Raw genomic sequence first — 21,913 nt, forward strand, 5'->3', positions numbered from 1 at the left:
TCACTCTAAGTTGTGTTTAACAGTCAAATGGCATGAAATGGTTTTCCTTTTCTTCAATTGCCACATTCTTTCATGCTCTCTTGAATCTCTCTTTCCCTCCCTATTTATCTTGGGCAGATTCCATAACTTTCTGGTTACCTTGTTATTTTTAGAGTCCACTCTGGTCCTGTCCAATTACAAGTTCCAATGTCAGATCTGACCTAATCCTGTTTCACTTCCTCAACCTCAGTGAGGCTACAGCAGCAGAAACTTGTTTTGGAGACAGGTTGTTTCCCTCCTGCTCTTTCCCACCAGCCTTCAAGTTATTGATCCTCACCACTGGGTGCATATAAGAGAAAGCTAGACAAAGCAAGTGTCTCTTGTCTTACTGGTCATGGTGTCCCTTGGACATCAACACTGTATGGCAGGCATTCAAAATAAAGTTCTCATGTATGAACCAAGTATGAGTTTTTCAGGCATCTAACAAGGGCACCTCAACTGCATGGTTTCCTAAGGTGAGAGAACCACTTCAGACCAACCTCTTCCAACTTGTGTGCTTGAATCTCCTTGTGGTCTCTTGCTGTTTGGTTCCCCTCATCCAGAAAGCAACCCTCTTGGATAGAATACAGACATAAAGCCCTGTGGGCAGGCTCTCTTCTGAAGTGTGCCATTGACTCAAGGGAAAATTGTGCTTTTAAGGGGTTTGTAATTAATTAGTTGGGGTAATGCCAGTTGCTAGAACAGATAAACCTGAAATTTTCAGTGGTCTAACCCAGGAGATGTTTATTCCTCTTTCAAGTAAAGCCCCAAGAGGGTATCTTTGGTCAGATGATGGTGGCCTTCTAATACCCTAGCTCCTTTTATCTTATATGCTAGGCCTGCAAGTAGCATAGAATGCTCCCCTCACAGTCCATTGACAGACCACAGTCACATGCTCACATCTAGCTGCAAGGCAGGCTGGGAATTACAGTCTAGCCATTGTGCCTACACGGAAAAGGGAAATGTGTTTTGGTGACTATATCACAGTCTCTGCCATAGAGTTGTTCCACTCTTCCCTTTTACCACCTTACATGGCAGTACTAGGTGTCATTCAAGAGGGTCCCTGGGCTCCTCTTAATTCCTATTATAAAGCACCAACTTTATTTCCCCCTTGATAAACAGGATAAATCCTAAAATACAGTGACATCCTTTTTCCCTGTTGGCCCAGTGGCATGCGGAGCCCAGTAACCAGGTGGCAATCTCAACATTCAACTAAATGGACCCATCGTTACGTCCCCTAGTGGAGGCAGTTTTCCGTTGCATCATGAGAACTTTAAACCAGCAAAGCCCTAATCCGTGGAATTGAGAAATAAAATATTTACAAGTGAAATTTAGATGTAATAATGAGAGCTGCCATTCTACCCCAGGAATTCTGTTTATGGAGAAACTGCACCATATGTTATTAACTAGATCAGAGCGTCGTGGGGGACAGTAACCCAGTCTCACAATGTTGTCTTCCAACTGTTGCTGTAACTGAGTTTTCAACAGGCCAATCCACTCTTTTTTTTTTTTTTTTTTTTTTTTTTTTTGCGGTGTGCGGGCCTCTCACTGTTGTGGCCTCTCCCGTTGCGGAGCACAGGCTCCAGACGCGCAGGCTCAGCGGCCATGGCTCACGGGCGCAGCCGCTCCGCGGCATGTGGGATCTTCCCGGAGCGGGGCACGAACCCGTGTCCCCTGCATCGGCAGGCGGACTCTCAACCACTGCGCCACCAGGGAAGCCCTCCACTCTTCTTTAAGGTCAGCTGCTTCAGGGTAATAAGGTACATGGTAAAAAAAAAAAAAAAAAAAAAATCGGATAATCCCATAGGCATTCACCCACTGCTTTGCTTTTTTTTTTTTTTTTCTGGAAAAGTTTCTTGTTCAGAGCAATGTTGGTTGGCTTGTTACGACAGTGAATATGGCAAAGTAAGTCTATGGAAGGGAGTAGTGGCAGAATCATGGCATTCAGGGAAATCAAATCTATATCAAGGATAAGTGTCTATTCCAAGAGAGAAGAAACCTGATAGAACTGACCTGCAACCAAGTTGCTGCCTGGTCCTCCGTAAAGAATAGTAAGAATATCTTTGGATTTTTTAGACAACATATACCATATTTGAACATGATGCTACAGTTACCTGCTTAAGCTGTAAAGCTCTGAAGAAGTCCCAGGCAAGCCAAGTCCCCCTAATCCTAGGCAGTTTGCAGGGCAACTCAATTTAACCACCCCCACTGAGAAAATAACCACACTGTGTTCCCACTGGGCCCACCGAGAGGCGGGCTTGACCCCAAATTCCATTTTCCCCTTCATTTCCGAAAATTCCCATTGTGACCAGTGTACCACAGTGGTGTCTGGACCCCAGGATTATTCTCAGCTCAGAGCCACTGTCCATGTGCCCACTCCAACTCAGGTACTGAGTAAGTAGTTGGAATAGATAAACCCGGGAACTGAATTTCTACATTAGCTCCCTGATTCCTGAAACGTGAGCATTGTAATAGAAAGAGTCAAGGGGAAGTTAATGAAGATGCTTCTGTCTAATAAAGTAAACCAGAAGCAAGACCATACCGGTAGAGTTTCAGAGATATTCCACCATCAAAACTGTGAAGAATTTGGTGTCTCTCTTTCCTTGTACATAGTAACTCTGATAAATAGCTACAAGTCCCTTGGGGAAGGCTGGGGTCTCTAAAGATCTGCTCTCAAAGATTCCATACTTCTTCTTCATTTACAGTTGCTAGGTCTAGGAATTGCCTCAAGTCTTAGAATTTGATTAGTGGCTTGGTCTCTATATGGGGCGGCTCTGCTTGCCAAATCTGGAGTTCTGCAGCTCTACAGATCAAAGAGGACCTTAGTAGACTATCTATTTCAGTCCTAAGATCTCCATGATCCATTAGCCACCACCAAAGATTTCTGCAGATCATCCCTCTTTGATCACCATTCTGGCTGGGGTGTCTGTTATAACACAGCGCCCATCTTGCCTCTTAAGGTCCCAGGCTGCACATTGCCTCTGCCACCCTGGCAGCATGTAGTCACTATGGCAACTGAGGAGCCCATTTCAATGGTAGCATCACCATATTCATCACCAGCCTACAGAAAACAACTCTTTGGCACTTTGCAAGGATGCTGGTGTATTTTCTCAATATGTTAATGAAGGGAGTGTTCTCTGGAGGCACCTGGATGTGGTCAGGAGACTATCTAGTTAAGGTGCATGAACAGCAACAAAAGATAAATCCACTTCAACTTCCTGTCTCCCTCAGCCTTTAGATTCCTTCTACTGTGCTATACCAATGAATCTCTGGCCTCTCAACTTCATTCAACATGGGCCACTGCTGAGGCAAGTTTTGAGTCAACCAACCAAATAAACAGAACCAAGAATATCTGATAAATACATACATGCTCAGTCTAAAATTGTATTCCTCCCTACCTGGTATAACACCCTTAGAATCCATTTGAATTTGTATTCCTCAAAACCTTGCAGTTCTTTTCATGTTAGAGCCTTCTTCTCCTGGGCCTGATTTTGTAATTGGCCCCGTGGAGCCTGCTGAGGTATGCTGCTGGATACAAGTCTAGCGGAAGTGAAGGGGTGGGTAATGTGGAGACATGAGTAGAATTGGCATCCCCTTGCAAGGTAACTATCCCAATTTGGCATTACTAGGCTGTCTTCAAGCAAGACCCTATCAGTCTCAACAGACAAAGCAGGAGCTGCTTCTTTCAGCCAGGAAGGCTAAGGGAGCAGTTGGGGTTGGGGGATATTTAGGTCATCTGAATCTTCAGCATCCCAGAAGACTTTAGTGAAAATAGCTCTTTCGGTTTCTACTTGCAGCCCTCTCCTCCCTAGGACTCAGACCAGAGTCCCTAAAAGGACATATCCAAATGGCAGCATCATACTATGCTCAGAACTGTTCTTCCCATGTGATGGCTGAGGCTTCATTACAGGTTTAAGTTTGTCTGCTTGACACTTCCCTCGCTGAGGACAATTTCTCTCCTGGGAGGCATCATGGTATCTCATGCTCACAGACTCTGGGCAGGCTGACCCCAAGAGTCTGCCAGGCACATCGAGACCCGCTAGAATCCTAGAGGTAGACACAGCTCATGCCCAAACCTGGAAACTTGCTTCATAGCTTTAAAACAAACCAGTATCTTATCCACTCTCTGGTCAACATATTCAAAGGCATCGCATGAAAATGTGCAAAGGCAATGTTCGCTTCAGATTTTACTTACAAGGTTGGCACCAAGCCTATAAATATCACTTTTAAAGGAAAAGTTCTTGATGTGAATTTGATACAGTTTTAAAGTTTGCTTCTTTTTATGACCATTTCAGACTGATTTTGTGTAGACTTGTTCTTATAGTCAAATCAGACTCTAAGTGCTGGATTACCTGCCAGAGAAGTTAAATGCGTTTCAGTGACTTAATTTTGGCACCATGTTCATATATTATTTTAATTTTAGTTATCATGAGAGTTTGCTTGTTCTTCCCAAGTGAATTAAGCCAGATTTGTATGTAACAAGGATGAAGACTCTTCCTAACTCTGTGGAAACTGCGTTGCCAAAATAATGTGGGCAACAAGGATGTGGATTCACCTCCTACCATGTGCAGAATTTGTAAATGGTATGAAGGACAACCTCACCAGATGGAGAAGGTGCAAGGGATTTGCAGATGACATTACTGAAGGGCTCTGTCATTGTCCAGTCCCCACCCTCTTTTTTTTTTTTTTTTATGGTACGCGGGCCTCTCACTGCTGTGGCCTCTCCCGTTGCGGAGCACAGGCTCTGGACGCGCAGGCTCAGCGTCCATGGCTCACGGGCCCAGCCGCTCCGCGGCATGAGGGATCTTCCCAGACCGGGCCACGAACCCGTGTCCCCTGCATCGGCAGGCGGACTCTCAACCACTGTGCCACCAGGGAAGCCCCCCCTCCACCCTCTTTTATAAGAAGGGCTGCTACCTTCCAATCCTAAAACTAATCAAGGGAGATTTCGGTATTAAGGGAGACATCAATGGGGCCACCCAAACAGCTGAGAGATGTTTTTCCCTGTGGTTGGGAGACACAGAGGGGGACTATTTCCTGACTCACACTGGAGGGAGGGAAAGCAGGCTGTGAACTGGGGTGTGAGAGAGGGGCTGATCACTCTTTAGGCAATAGAACCAGGGGCAGTCTGCCTCACTAGGATGGGCTGGAGTTTGTCACAACATGGATGTATGAGTGTTTCTTGAGAACACAAGCGGGCCAAATGGGAAAGAACTGGCAGGGGATCATCTTGGGCTCTGTCCAATAGGGAGGGCCTGGAGGAGCACGGTAACTTCAGCAGAGAGTCTAAAATTGTCCAGGTGCTGCAGAACGTGTCCTCTTAGGCCATCTTGAGTAGAATCATGTATGCCTGGAGCAAGGGAATTGTAGAAGAGGTGCCAGAAGTAGGGAAGCTTTGAAGAGTCCATCAAAGTGCCCCCAGAGGGGAAAGTTCATTTTAATCATATAACTGAGCTATCCAGAAACATCAGCTTGAACAATCTGACTGGCACAGAAAGCAGAAAGAACTGTCCCGTCACTTGTCCCTTCCTCCCTACTGACAGCTTCAGCATTGACAGCGGGCAGGGACTGAAGGTAATGAATGACCTGGGGGCTAGGGGCTGAGAGAGGGGGAGCAGAAGAAGCGTATCCCTTTCCAGCAGGAAGCAAGCCCGAGCTAAGTAGGGAAGATGCACACTCAGTCAAGTTTGGTTTGATCATTGTATGTGTATGACAGTCTCATCACCAAAATGAGATAACAGCCCATCTATGAAGTAAGAAAGGGCCCCAGGAACAAGTAAATATTACTTCCAGTGAATGAAATGTAAACAGACAGTGGAAGATAAATTTACATTTTTGCCCTTATTATTCCTGTCTTTCCCCCTCTCTTTTCCTCCCTCTCTGCCATCTACCTTATTGGCCTTTGTCCAGGATGAAATGGTAACAAGTGCCGTCCTACCCCTACAATGTTCACCTGTGTGTCCCAGCTCATGGGGTTAGAGGGCTGCTGGTGAACAGGAGATATTATGAGGTTTTATTTTTAAGTTGAATAGTTGGGTAACCTATCGGAGTGACAGAAGGTTGAGGACAGATAGAAACAATGATTTTATTATTTATACCATGTTTTATTTATTTATTTATTTAGCAATGATTTACTATCTCATGGATTTTTACTTACAAGAAATGTTATTGAGCCTAAAGCAAAGAACCCAGTTGTCTGCATAGCAGGCCACCCAAAGCATGTTTGTAATCTTCCTTCCCACTTAACCTGCAAAGTTACCTACAAGTTTCCCATGATTCATAGGATGAGATTCAATCTCTACTGAGCATATGCCATTATTTCTAAAACAACCGACTATAAGTCTCTCTTAGCATTTTCTTAATGGACTCCAAAATAGGGACGTGTGAGGGGCAACGTAGAATGGCATTTGTTTTACCATTTATTATCTTACTTAATTTTTTTCACTAAAGGATAAAATTTGTTCTCTTCACCCTCTATCTCCACCCCATTGCACCCTGTTTCTCAGCCAAATCAGCTAAAAATTTAAATTAAAAATGGTGAGGGGATGATCCATACAGGAGAACCTACACTGCCTATGTTTCATTTTGGAATGAGAGGGGTGGTCAGAGAGAGGGAGCCCCCCAACCCCTCATCACCTGTACGAAGTCACTAAAAAGCAAAGTTTAGGGAAGTCTGTTTCCCAGTCTTTCTCCAATGTGCACCAGACTGGCCGTTCTTGTTCCCAGCACGGTGCCAGAGGTCAGGCAATGCCACAGTATGAAGGTAACACCAGAGCATCAGATTTATAAGAAGATGTAAGAGGCAAAAATGATTTTGCTAATAAAACAATTTAGATCTATTATTGAGTAGAACACAAAATATGCATAAGTGTTTAGGATAAAACTGAAGAGTTCAATAAATTTCACACATTGGGTCCTGCCTTTAGACCTCCCAGGGATCTTTACTCAGGAGATCTCTGCAGTAAAGATTCAGGGTCGGCTAGCTACCATATCTGAAAAGCCATTATGACAAAGAAGAACATCTCAAAAGTCATCAATTCATCAGACCTTCACCCCCAAAATGACCTAATAACAGCTACTAAGTATCTGCTCTTTCTGTACACCCTGTCATTCAATCTCCACATTAATAACCTGGGACCTGAATATAATCATCCTCAGTTTAAGGTGAAAAGGCTAAAACTTTGAAAGGTTATATAACATGTCCAAAGTCACACAAGTAAATAAATCTTTCACCCTATAATCTGACTGATTCCAAAGCCCATTCTCTTAGCCAGAATGCTCCAGCTACTTCTGTCTGGTGGCATACTGGTTTCCTATCCCCACTCTGACTGGAAAGGATTGCCTTGGACAAAAGGAAAAAAAACCAAAACAAAACAGCCAGGGATGCTGTGGCAGGTGGCTTGATGTCTCATAGGCAATTGCAGTAACAATTTCTCTTCAAATAGATAAAGTGCCAAAGTCATTTCTCTTTAGTTATAAGCAGTGAGAAATGCCGTGCATGTAGACAGCAATCTGTTGAGCTCTGAAAAGTAGTGATGCATTCAATTTCTTTTAACTTTTCATGAAAACAAATATTTTTCAGTTGTTTGGAGCATTTCAAGATGTGGAAAATACCAAAGCAATTACCTTATGGAATTTATGACCAAAGTTTCATGATGATTCCTATCTTGTTCTTAGGAGTTTTCCGGATTGATAGAGTGTGGCTTACTCTAATTGTATGAACAAGATTAAGGACCCTGTAAATCAGACCTGCAACCTAAACAGATACAATCAGAGAAAGATCTGTGAGAGGTTATTTGCTAAAATCTTATTCTAGAGATTTTTCCATATGGTTCAATGTAGTTTAGTTTTTTGAAAACTAAAAGTCTATCTTATATAAACAAAAATGCCTAGCCAACATAAGGAAATTGTTTTAAAGGTTTTTATTAAATATGCATGCCATATATTTCTTCTTTTAAGCAATTACAATATTCACTCTGTCCTGGGAGGCTTTCTTCCTAATGACATTAACACAAGAAAAAAGATTCATTGGCATGAATATGATATTTAACTGTTCAAATTAAAAGCAGACCTCAAAGCAGCCTTTCAAAGAGAGTATTTGAAATAACTTTTCTGTGAACTGAAGCTGGTAATGACTTGGGGGGGAAAAAACACCTCTCTGTCCTTTCTCCACTCATATCCATCTACTCTGAGCCAAGGTATTCCCTGCTAATCATACATATTTTATTTTCATCCAACTTTCTAGGCACCTTAATTTAAAAAAGAATCCCGTAGTAAAGTACTTAGTCAACACGATGAAAGTTCCCTTGCTTGTGCAATTTCTGTTTCATGACAGCCCTCCCTTTATATAGTTCTTTTCATCTCTTTACTTTAAGGACTTGTTTTAGACTATAATTATTCTTGAGACCTGCATTAACACAACCATTAAATCTTGTATAGGTGGATGATAAATTGGGAAGCTAACAAGTTGCACGATCTTTTTCTCAGAATTCTTCTTGTTTGAACTCAACCACCATAAAGCAATATGAAGAAATATCTACATTTCAGAAAGCAAAACGTACACACACAAACACACACACAAAAGTTTACTGCCAGAAAATCTAGATATTATGAAAGATTATGGATAGTACCTTGACAATAATTCATTTCTATTAGCCTCTTGGCAAGTGATTTGGGGAAAACTTCTAAAAAAGGTATGTCATAGTTTACAAATTTTACTTTCGGTAGCTTTAACCATTTTAAAAGATATTAGTATTCCCCCTCCATCTCTCCAATGGGAAACCATTGAATTGGCGTTTCCCTTAAAATAGAGGTAACGTGGAATTCAAAGGGTTTTTTTATTCTATAAATAAAAACCCTGAAGTGAAAATAATCTTATTTTCATTTTCAAAAATGACACTTCAGAACTTTATCAAAAATCCCAGAGCAAGCAAAATAAAGATTGTACCCAATACCCTCTTTTCCCACATAACTGGAGCTGCATTTTATAGATATTTCAGCCCATACCTATCAAAAAGAAAAAGAAATTCTGGGACAAAAATCTGTATTTGGGGCCTCTAATGCTGATCCTTTGCATCTTAATTAATGGTTGCCCATGACCTGGAGCACCAAGTATTGCACTTCTGGCATTATTTGTAGTTGGCTAAGATTCAATTAATTGAAATTTTTTGCTGTTGCTGAAGAAAGTGTGAAATGGAGTATTTATAATCATGGATACCTGATTTTTATTTACAGTCATCTGAAAGAAATTTTACATTGGTGACTGAGCTGCAACATCTAAAGTTCAGGATGTCAGAAACACTTGACTCTCAGATGCTTTTAAAATGTTTTTAAAAACATATATATAATATGTACTTTTTTTCTTCCTCTGGAGAAAAATGCTCATTTTACAAAAACTTTCTACTGTGGAAACTTCCTACTGTGTCTTGGAAAAAAATAAAGTTACATTAAAGTCCACTCATCAATTGCTAATTAAATAATTCCTGATTCTCCAAGTGGACCTATAGCTGAGTTTGACAGTATTTTATAGGACTAAGTTATATTTTGGCTTAGTTTTAATATCCAAGGAAACTCATTTCATAATTGGTAGGTGTGTAAATATGCTGGAATTTCAGGTTCTTCATTTTGTTAGGAAAAATATAGGAGGAACTTCTCTTTCCCCTGCCAACTGAAATTACAGAGCAAGTCAGCATGCTTAGGTACCAAACACACCTTTTTCTAGGGATAAAGAAAAATAATATATAGAAGGAAAGGTTTTTTGTTTTGTTTTTGAAGCAGGTTGCATTTTATGATATTTCAACTTCATGTTTTTTACTAATATTAAGTGGCTCAACGATTGCAGAATGTTTTATGTACTGTTGTTGCACTGCATAAGATCAGCTCTTGGTAAGCAATGGTATCAAAAGCAATACTGGCTACTATTTATTCTCTGCTTAGGTGGCAATGCAGTAAGTGTTTTACATACTGTATCATATTTAATTTTTATAACAAATCAGTGAGGCTTAACTCAGCTGTCTGAACTGGCCTGGCCAGGCCCATCAGTGGAAGTTCAAAAAGGACATTTAAGGGGGGCCTGCTCCTAAGTCAATGTCATTTCCCAGGTTTGCACAGGTTGTGGCTTTTTAGAGGATCTGAGAAATTACCAAATTATCAGCTTCAGCAATACAGGAACAAACTGTAATAGGACTGATGTGGGACATGCTGATTAAGAGAATAATTTCCTTAATAATGGTAGTTACCGTTAATGGGATATGTACATTTTCTTTCTCCAAAAGATTTCAAAATTATTTTGAATACTTTTTCTTCTGAAGCTACTTTTGAATACTTTTTCATAATGCTACTGAGATAACAGGGCATATCCCAGAAAGACTGATTTCATTTTGTTTTTCTAGTAGATTATCAGCTGTTTTCCAATATCTATCTTTACTAGCACAAGCAGTATGGTTTACATTAATAGATGAGGAAAATGGGGATTTTGAAAAGATAAAGCTGAAAAGTTGGTGGCATATTAAAATTAGAACTAAAAACTCCATCATCAAAGTTTTCTTTTTCTACATATTACGCTCTTTCTATTAAAAAGTATTTTTCTGTAGCTTTAAATAAGTAAAAGGCCATATTACTGACCTATTAAAAAAGTAACGTGAACATTCTGATTTTCTACCATGGAATAATTAATAGGTGAATGAAATTGAAAAGTGCTTGATTTGATGACTGCCGAACATCAAATAACAATGCACAGTTAATTTGAACAACTTCCAGTGAGAATTAGCTTTCTGCTGGCCTTCATTGTGTTCTGGTGCCCCATTGTTTATAATTACACATGTACACTGTGATAGTGCAGTCGTTAAATTAGAAATTGAACTTCTTTGACAACTGCAGTGAAACTTGACAAAAGATGAATGTGATTTTTTTTTGTTTGTTTCCCTTCTTCTTTCACTTATTTAAACATGTATTAATTAACTTGTTCTGGCAAGTGTTTAGTAAACACTGAGCAAGGGCATTTCTTTAGTGGTATAATTAAAATTCCCTTTTAAAATGTTTTGCATGATATTTTATGCACAATTTGACTCCAGTAAACAGAGGTTCTAATTAAAGTTTGTAAGTGAAGGCCATCAGAATTGATAAAACATCCAGCAACCCATTCAAGCACATTGTCTTCCTGTCTAGTTCAAGTCTAGTGTGATGGTCAGTTAACATTAGCCTGAATGAGTTAAGATGTCCCCAACTTCACAGGCCCCCTTCTACTTTAGTTAATCTCAGGGAATAAACCTTTAAATGTTGCAGTACCTCTTGAAGTTGTTATACAATATTTATTCAATTAAATTTCTTCAAAGATACTACACCAGGATATTATGAGAAGGATCTAATTTAGGTTATGGATACTCTGAAAATAAAGAGTTGCATAAAACACACTGAATGAATGAAGCCATCCAAATAGCAAGTAGGGCTTCAATTATTTTTTCCCATTAACAACTTGGTGTAAAAGGTTACACCTCTGTAAACAGTACTGTCCTTCTGGGTGAGAATAGCCACTGTAGCTTTTCAATGTTAACAGGTAAATGTCCAAAGCACATCCTCCCTTTTTTGCCATATTTCTCTGTGTGTGTCCGGGGAGTGGGGTTGGTGAGGAAGGTGAAGAGAAATGGAAAAGAATTCATTTTGCCTGTAACGCAATAATTGACCTGAAGTGAGAGATATTTTAAGAGAAGCTTTAAACTCCCAGTCTTTAAATTATTCATACTCTTTTTTCCTTTTAGTGATGCTGTAAACAACTCCAGAAAGCAAAGCTTTAAGTGCAAGAATTGTTGGTAATTAATAAGTGATTTACTGGCTCTCAGGATCACTCATGTCTCTAATGATCTGTTTTTAATTCATGGGGGTTAAAACAGATTCTGCCCGATCACTTCCTTCAGACCTCCGGGTACTGTACCTGAGCCAGCTAGGGGTGAGAGCAGAAAGTTATTCCCTCTGGCTCTGAACTGTAGAATTGGAGCTTGCTCTCCAGAGGTAACAACCACTTCTGCTTTTGTAAAAGAAAAGCAAAATAGAATGTAACCCTGACTCCAGCGAGGAATGCTGGGTTTACTTAGCAAGCCCACTAAGCTTTCAAACTAAGCTACCTTTTCAGCCTGGCTTTTTTTTTTTTTTTTTTTTTTTTTTGGTGATAAAAGTGAGATTTTGGTGTCTAACACTCCTTCGTTATTGTTGTTGTTTTCTTAATTTCTTTGAAGTTTGAAAGAGAAAGAGAAATGCTATTTATCAGGTGCTGCCCCTTAAGACCCTAAAACTGTACTATTCCCAATTTGAAGATGAGGAAATTGAAGCACAGAATATCAAGCCACTTGCCCACTTCTCAAGACTAATAAGTATTGATGCTGGGATACATGTGGGTGAACTGGCTCAGAGTGTGCTTCTAACCACAGGGCTGCTCTATCCGTGGATATCAGCACACCAGCCCCAATGTCACACATGAGAAACAAAAGCTCAGAGAGGTGGAAGAGCTTGCCTGAGATAAGTAACACGGGGAGTAAGAGAGAGAAGGACAGTGAGGACTAACACCCAGCAGCGCTTCTAAATACCACTGTTGTGGGAATTCCCTGGCGGTCCAGTGGTTAGAACTCTGCATTCTCACTGCCAAGGGCCTGGGTTCAATCCCTGGTCGGGGAACTAAGATCCTGCATGCTGCACAGCACGGCCAAACAGATATCACTGTGGTAACTTTTGACAGTCGTATTGCTTGTGTTTATCCTACATATCCATGCCTTCTCAAACCAAACATTCAAGATGACTTGGAACTCTTCTTAATGATTCAGAATCATTATCATGACTATTCATGTGCTGGATTTCCTCAAGTGCTGTGAGGTTTTTGTATGTCCACGCTTACAGTCATTAGTCCTATCATCAATTCAGGCGTTGAGTCATTCTTACATTCAGTCGCTCATGCATTCATCCACGTATCCACTTATTTTAGAAATGTTTATCTGGTGTCACTATGTGCAGACTGTTCTCAGCATAGGAGCACAGAGTGTCGCCTATCCACCAGGGCCAGCTCCTTACCTGTCCCCTCTGTCTTTAGTTTTCTGTCTGTCTTTTGAAGCCTTTCTCTGGGCTTTTCAGCCACCCTCTCCTACTAATGGGACTCCAGCCTCCAGCACTCCTTACACTGTCTCTTTAATTTGCTGGGGATTTAGAAACCTGATGATAAATTTGTTCAAATTTTGTCTGAAATGAGAGTAAATAAAACCTAGATGCTGTTTCCATGAGCGAAATACAAATGAGATAGTGAATGTTATGGTTAAGAAGGAGGCTCTAGATTAGCTGGGTTTGGTCCAAGTTCCGCCAACCACTAGCTGTGCACCCTTGCGCAAAGCGTCCGGTCCCTCCAAGCCTGTGTTTCTTGTGTCTGGAGTAAAGGATAAGGGTGGTGGTCTCCATTTCAAAGAATTGTTGTTTAAGACTACATGTTTACAGAGCATTTATCCCATTGTATGGCACAAAGCAAACTTTGTTTGCTGTTCTTATTTAGCTTATACATTTTGTGACAACTATTTTTACCTCTCAGAGACCTGTGTTGTGGTTATACGTTTAGGGGAGTTGTGAAGATTCAGTTGTAAGGTTGCAGCTATAATGAGCTCTTATCATGGACAGCAGCCTGGCCTGTGACTCCTCAGAGTGAGTTCAGAGCAAGGACTCCAGAGTCTGATGCCAGGGCTGGAGTCTGGCTTCATCATGTACCCATTACCTGACCATAGACAAGTTACTCGATCTCTGTAAGTTTCAGTTTCTCATCTGCAGAAATTGTAAGAATATTATCCACCACACAGATTGTCATCAGAATTAAATGAAGACGTATTTGTGATGTGCTCAGCACAGTGCCTAGCGCATAGTAAGTTCAGGAATAGAGCACAGCAAATTTAACTATTATTATGAGCTAGACTTCATATAATGGACAAAGGCTTAGATATTATATCAGCAAGAACAAATACAACATCTCCACTCCTCATAGCACTTTCATGAGTATGAGCCTTTAAAAAGCATCTGTGACGTGCCAGTCATTTCACAGTGACTTAATGGTAAACCCAACCATGTGACTCCTTTTGCAGTTTAATAAAGTTAAATCTGTTTCGAACTCCTCACCCCCGCTACGGTACCCTTGTAGCTCCCAGCCAATACACTCGGGCTGCCTTTTCATTGAGCTATTGGAAGAAGACCAAACTCACTGAAATCATTCACACTAATGTGCAAGTGGGTTTTGACATCTTGCAGTCTTATTCAGGCGTCGTTGTCTTAAATGGCTATGCATCCGAAAGAAGTAAAGCTGCCAGAGAGCCTAATGTACAAGCAGGGAGTAATATGAAACCAAGTCTTTCATAGATTTCTGCAACCTAAACATATAGTTTGCTACAGAGATGTTTAAAACTCATGCCATGAATAGCTAGTTAAAGGCATAAAATGCTTTCTCTTCTCCTTTGTTCACACAAGTCAAAGAGAGCATCCACAAGCCCAATGGCCCTGTGGAGCCAGGCAGTAAGGGAATGAAGCAAGCAGGTTTCATAACTGATAAAGGAATGAAGCAAGCAGGTTTAAGAGAACTGCAGAGAATGTGAGATGGCAAAAGACAACTGAATGGCAATTGAACACACAGTGGGCAGGCATCCATAAGGATCATGGGGGAGCGCTAGCACCGATTCAGGAGGCAGCTCCCTCCACTCCAGAAATGAAGATGTCACCAGAGCTTCTGTGGCTTCAAGTTAATCCAGAAATAGGCATGCATTGATCTTTAAAGATGACTGACTGACTGAAGTTTCTCAATTGTGAAAGGCAAAATAAGAAATGTGCAGGAGGCAAAGTGTATCCTCTGCTAAGATATTCTTTGACAACTTAGGTAGTTGTGACCATCTTACTAGCTAAGACCTCACATAGATTCTCATTCATTTTATCCTCACAACCATCCTACAAGGTAGGCACTATTAATATCATTCCACTTTATAGATAAAAAAAATTGAGACACACATTGGTCCCCTATTTGCCCAGCCAGTGTTGGGTGGGGCTGAGCTTCTACCCTAGACATGTGACGTGCCAGAGTCTGTTCTTAACCATACTCTGATACTTCTTCTCACAATAAAATAGTTTGAACTCCCCCCAAAAAAAATGTGGAAAAAGAACTGTGTCTTTTTGATTCAAGTTTTGGGGTTTTTTGTTCCCAAGTGAGTATTTCAAGCCAACAAATATTCCTTGAGCCTCAACTATGTATAAAACGCCCTTTTATGTGCTGTAACACATTTGATTTTATCTTCATTAATGCAATGTCTGGAATATGATTTTAGAACAAGGGTAATACTGTTGAAATAGGTTCATCTGGAAACACATCAGTTTGCAAACAGACTGGCATATTATCCACAAATATAAACATTTAGAAAAAATTCGGGCATCATTCGATGACTGTTGCCATAATGATTCATTGGCACAAGAGGAATGCTACGTGATGAAAGATGCCAAGGCTGTTTGACACATTTCAGTGGAGTTCATTACACACACGAAACGGAACCAATTTTACTCAACAGTGACTTTGACATTTACAGAAAAATGAAATGGAGGCTTCGAAATGAAGACTTCATGTGAAATCTCTACCAGAAATTTTAAATTGGTTCTATCCTTATGTCACCACTTCTAGAAGATCAGCCATGTACTATAGACTTACTTTTATTCACAGCAGGCGGCAACCTATTCAAAACAAAGTTCCTTGGGTGATCAGAAAATCAATCGTGAACAAACTTAATTGGCTGTAAAACTCTTCTCTTAGAATAAAGAACGTATATATATTTTTAAAGATTTACTTGTAGGAAGACCTGTCCGTTTGGCTTCACTCTGTTTAATTCATCCTGATATCACAGTCCTGCTTCTTTGATTTGCCGGTTTTAATGGAGTAAATACCATCCTTGTCCCCACTGCACCCAAAGATAGTGTGAGAATGGAGAGGTTTCAGGCTCTCAAGAGTTGGAATACAATAGGGTCAGGAGAAATGTTAAATAGTTGTAAATAACCAGCTCTCTTCTACTTCACTGACCATAGAATGTGAGAAGATGTACCAAAAATTCGGAATGGACTTATGTTACATATGCTAAAAGCATTACTAATGGGTTATGCCAATGGGTTAGGATGACTTATGGGTAGATGAGATTCTGTGAGCAGCATTATGCAAAGTGCTATGCTCCAGTATTTCTGTGCAACACCATTTATTTGAAGAAATAATTTCATAACAGATTTTAAAACATTCTCTTACTAGGGTAAATGGTTCAAGTATATTAATAATGTTGCTTTATTGAATGCTTACTTGCTTTCAATGCCAAAGTTAAGGCTCTGCATGCCAAAGAGTGAATGTACTTGGTTTAATTTGTAAGCCTAGATGGCATTATAGTAATATTGCACTGATTAGAATTAATCAAGAACACCAGAACAAATGTATGCTAAGTCTGAATTCTAAAACTTTAAAGTAATTATATTGCTTTTAAATCTGTCTAATATTTACTTGCTTGTCTGTAAATAGTATAATAAAATCAGTATCTCAAAACCAGATAATATAGTTGAGTCATTCAGACTGTTATCAAACATAAGTCACTGAAGAAGCAATTCAATCAATAGAGAAGTTTTCTAATTAGCATATTAATTATTTGCAAATAAAAGGTGATTCCAAAGTACTCCAAGGAACTTGAAGACATTGTAGTTTGTCTTCTCATTCTATATCTCCTATGAAGTATTTTTACATTATTAATTTCCAGTGATCTAGTGGAAAAGATTTTGCTAATCAAAGGAAAACTTCAGCCCAGCTTCTGCCATTAATTATCACATATTCTAAATTGGTAGACCCTGAATTAATGAGGCCCAGGCTTCTTCTAACTGGCATGCATTAAAATAAAAGCTGGACTTGATTATGTACTCTTGTGAAGATTGAAGTAAATATGCATATTGGCTGCCAGACAAATAAATTTTCAAAGTATGTAATTATCAATGTTATGTGGGCTTTGCCCCACTAACCGGAAACATCTTAATTACCTTCTACACATGACTAAGAAAAGGCTTCTGCAAAGATTCAAACTATTGCCTATAAGAAATAGAAATCCACCCCCCCCCAAAAAAAAACAGATTCTAGCAAAAAGAAAATAAAAAGTAGAGACTTGGTCTATTAAGTAATCTTTTAACTTCATTGCTAAACTGTCATTGGGCTGTAATTAGGCAGGTCAAGTTTTATTTTTATAGAGTTTTTGATATCTCTAACTCATTTGCTGTTAATGCCATGAGGGGATGGGGGCAAAAAGATACAATATCCACACTGTTTTGTATTCTTTCCATTCCCACTGTCTAATCTTCTGGTTCTTTCCTTCTTGAATAACCATACCTGCTATTTTAAAATTCATTGTCTATGTAGGCCATCACTTTCTTGTCATTTTAGTTTACTTTCCGAGACCTACAGAACGAGCCAGCACATCCGATTACTACTTGCCATGTGGTTTTCTTGTATTTTTTTGGTTTTTTTCGGTATGCGGGCCTCTCACTGTTGTGGCCTCTCCCGTTGCAGAGCAGAGGCTCCGGATGCGCAGGCTCAGCGGCCATGGCTCATGGGCCCAGCCGCTCCGCGGCATGTGGGATCTTCCCGGACCGGGGCACGAACCCGTGTCCTCTGTATCAGCAGGCGGACTCTCAACCACTGTGCCACCAGGGAAGCGGTTTTCTTGTATTTTGACTGCTCAGAAGTCAGCGACTTCCCCACATTTCTCAAAGTTGTGCTATACCAGGCCCTTTCCTTCCTTTCCTTGAACTTACAGCCATTTATCACCTTAAGAATCCAGTTTTTTGCATCTAAGGTCATGTTTGGAATATGGGTTTTTTTTTTCATTTCATATTTTTAGATTAAAATCTAAAATCTGTATATCATTAATTTCAGCTATATCAAATTCTTATCCGATATAATACCAGCATGTTAAATTACAAGAAGACATGTATGTCCAGTCCCATTTTTGCAAGGGCACTAGTGCTACATTGAAGCTAGGTCTGATTTTTTTTTCACCTGAATAAAGTAAAGATGATTTTCAAAACTTTAACAAAATGGAAAGGGGAAAAAAACACATAGATTGTATGAATGAGTCTGTCCTCCAGTGAACTTTCCTTTTTGCCCGTATTCTTCTTGAGGCAGGCAGTGGGCATAAAGCGTCTGCCTTCTCTGTTTCTATACTGTTACTGTGAAATACAGAATCGAAGTCTACACAAAGGCAAACAATTGGCAAACGGACTAATTCTGATTTTTAAAGTGCTTCTATTCTTTAATTTTAAGAGAATTTGACTTGCTTGGAGATGCCTCTTGAAACATAAAAAAGTATTTAAAGCCTAAGAGGTAACCGAGCTATCTTTTACAGACTTTTGCAAGCTGCTGTAGATGGATTCTACACTTGCAATGCAAATAATAGTAACAATAGTAGTAATAATAATAATAACAGCTAATACTTATTAATACCTTACTGAGTGCTAGGCACTGTTTTACGTGCATGCAATGACTCATTTAATCCATATATAACACCCTGTGAGGTAGTTACTGTAATTACCCCCATTTACAGAAGAAGAAACTAAGGTACAGTGAAATCAAGCATTTTCCCCAATTCACAGCAATTTAAACTCAGGCAATCTGTCTCCAACACTGATAATCTTAAGCACTATGCAATCCTGACTATTAAGAAGTACTATATGAGAATTGCTAAGTTATATATTCAACAGTGTAGAGTTTGTTGGAGTTTTTTTTAACTATAGAATTTCACAGAGAAATCTATCCCTTTAACACCAAATATGAGTGGATCATGGTAATTTTAGTAATTTTGCATATTGAGTTTTAACAAGGATACACCCTACCAAGTTGGTAAAAAAAGAGCTGGGTTACAGCAAATCTACATGTTCTACCATACTTGGAAACTCTGCTTAAATTTGTACCACTTTAAAAGCTTATTACCAGCCAAGCAGAAAAAAATATGAAATACTTGACATTTTGGTATCTGCGATATTAAAAAGAACTAGTATTTAATAGTCAAGTGGCAACAGCTTGTAGAGTTTGCATACAACATCCACAGGGATCGATTTTTCTTTAAAATGGCCTTTAGGAGTCTGCCTTTTAAACAGCTGACACCTCCATTCTCTGCATCCCTCTTTCCTGCCAGCACTGTGGGCCACACACTGAGTGCAGCAGCAGATGTGTAATTCTTCACTGCAGGATTTGTCTACACAAATAATGGAGAGTGTGGGAAATTAAGAAAAATGTAATTTCCACTGAATCAACTTCAGTGTAATATCTACTAGATATTCATTTCTAGAAATGAATAGATGTCTTTAGAGGGCTTTTCTCCATATGGTCTCTCAGTCCCCTTTATGTACCATCCACAAGAAGAGAGAAGAACCGTCGTTACCTAATTGATCATCAGTCATTCCACACCTGTACCAAGGCCACATAATGACAAATATAGCTACCTGGCATTTTTCCAGCATGACTAATTGTCACAGTACTAATTCACTCACCTGTGGAAGTTTCAACTTCCCCAGCCTGCTGTCAAGAAGATGCATAATAATGGAATAAAGGTTTAAAAATGCTGAACACTGTGAAATATTACACTTATATTCCAACAGAAAACTTCCACTTAAACATGTGTCAGGTGGCTATAATTATTAATTGCTGAGGTTAAAAAAAAAAAAAAACTGGTCATATATACATTTACCCAGTAGAAAAATAGGACAAAAGGGAACAAATCTTTTCTGACATAGAGGGAAAAAAAAATACTGATCAGATTACCTACAACCTGTTTCTTTATCTGCACTTATTTATTAACTGTACCAGCTTAATTACTACTCTGTTCTACATTACAAAGCCCTTCACTTTTTTTATTAATATTATTTAAGAAAATAGGTTTTCTATATCAAATAGTAAGATGAAGGAGTAATCTATTGGATTTTTTTTCAAGAAACATGGGAAAGTTTAGGAAGGAGATATAGGCATGTATTACTTAATTTACATAAGATATTAAACCAAATTGTGACATCTTTGCCAAGCACTCTGGCCCAAGGATTTGTTTCAAATGCTAGGTTGTGTTTTTGAAAATTAGTATTTGTCATGGAAAATTATTACCGTGATTATAATAGCTGACTTTTCTGAAGATCTTGCTGTCGATTGCCCTCACTGTGGTATTGAGGTATATCTGATGTACCTGTGAAAATTACATAGAAACTGTTGGACCAATTTTAATATATATACTTAGTTGCCTCTGATACAAGTAAAATTTAGAGAGAAAAGCCCACCAGGATTTCCTAAAGAAATTTGAATAGAATTGTCCATTTTATTCTTTATTCTGTTAAATACAAATTCCATAGGTTGTTCATTAACCCATCCTGTAGTGTTAATTGGGTTGTATGAGGAAAAAAGTTTCCTGGTCAAGTTTGGGAAATACTGGACTAAATGCAGGCTTATCATCATTGCTACAAAATTTCACTTCAGAAACATCAATATGTATAAAAAAAATTTTTTAAGACAAAAATCTTCAAAAAAAACAACAGAAAAAGAAACCTCAATATGCTAATGAGCATCCTGAAGGGAAGGCATCAGGTCTTTTCCAAGCTTATCTGACCCAGGCTGTTCCATCACAACACATCTCGGAAGCCAAGAGTCTGCAGAACAGGCTTCTGCATCCACATCACAGGTGCTCGATACACTGTAGCGAAATTTCAACATTATCCACTTTCAATTGAATCAAAACTGTCTGTGATATTCTTTCATGAGGATAAATATGCAAATAGAATCAGAAACACAAACTCATTTCTTCTAACCAGATCTCAACCCACATACTCAGAGGTAAAAGAGTAGTGAAATAATCCACTCTGGCATGTTGACCTACAGCAATGCTATTACTTAAAATAGGGTTTTTAAGTGATAGAAAAGGAGAGAGAAAAACAGCAGCTTCCTACTCGGAACACACCTTCCATTTAGCATATCTGAAAGACTGTTTTCCTCATTTCAAAACTGATAGACAATTTATTTTTTGTTGTTTTGCTATTCAAATTTATGTCCTCTTTTTTTCCCAGAGCTTATTTGCTCTAACGCTGAATTTTAAGCACCTCTAAAAATGCTTAATATGTTATTATTCTTTCCAGATATCCTCTGAGAGCCAAGCCAAGAACATTAAGGAAGAGAGGAGGAATGAGGCTGGATACAGTGCAGTGAAAAAAGACACTTCAAGGAGAAGGGTACCCACTACTCAGAGACTGGACTGTGTCATCAAAATGAGAACTTACCGATACTTCTTGCTTCTCTTTTGGGTTGGCCAGCCCTACCCAACTTTCTCAACTCCATTATCTAAGAGGACTAGTGGTTTCCCCGCAAAGAAAAGGACCCTGGAGCTCTCTGGAAACAGCAAAAATGAGCTGAACCGTTCGAAAAGGAGCTGGATGTGGAATCAGTTCTTTCTGCTGGAGGAATACACAGGATCCGATTATCAGTATGTGGGCAAGGTAGGATTCCACTGGGCTTTTTGACATTCTGGTTTTAAAAGCTTGAAGAAGTTACTTCTCATAAATAGATGGGGAAGATGTGAAATATTCCCCCAGTACAGTAAGAATTGTTGCTTATCTGGTAAGACTTTTTTTTTTCACTTGAGTAGTTTCAGGAAGACTGTAGCGAGAAGCTGAGAAATGTTAGCACTGCAACAAAGAAAGAGAAATGCTTCCGTTGAAAACGAAACACCTACAACCAGCCGCATAGGATTATCATAAATCCTTGAATTTTTACTTTAGCTTGAAAAATGCGGTCCAGCTATTCTATAAAGTAGTATGTATTAAAAATAGGAATAGAGTGATTAAGCTGTAAGGAAAA

General features: G+C 39.3%; 1 protein-coding gene across 1 annotated transcript in view; it reads left to right on the forward strand.

The window, feature by feature from the left end:
* CDH6 (cadherin 6) overlaps positions 1 to 21,913 on the forward strand; it is a 131,766-nt gene that overhangs the window by 47,977 nt on the left and 61,876 nt on the right. Inside the window, exon 2 of the mRNA XM_079916128.1 lies at positions 21,196 to 21,552. Within this exon, the coding sequence (XP_079772254.1) occupies positions 21,325 to 21,552 (228 nt within the window). The 5' untranslated portion in view covers positions 21,196 to 21,324. The remainder of the gene's footprint in view (positions 1 to 21,195; positions 21,553 to 21,913) is intronic.

Source organism: Stenella coeruleoalba (assembly GCF_951394435.1).
Source record: "Stenella coeruleoalba genome assembly, chromosome: 3".
NCBI classification, from domain to species: Eukaryota; Metazoa; Chordata; class Mammalia; order Artiodactyla; family Delphinidae; genus Stenella; species Stenella coeruleoalba.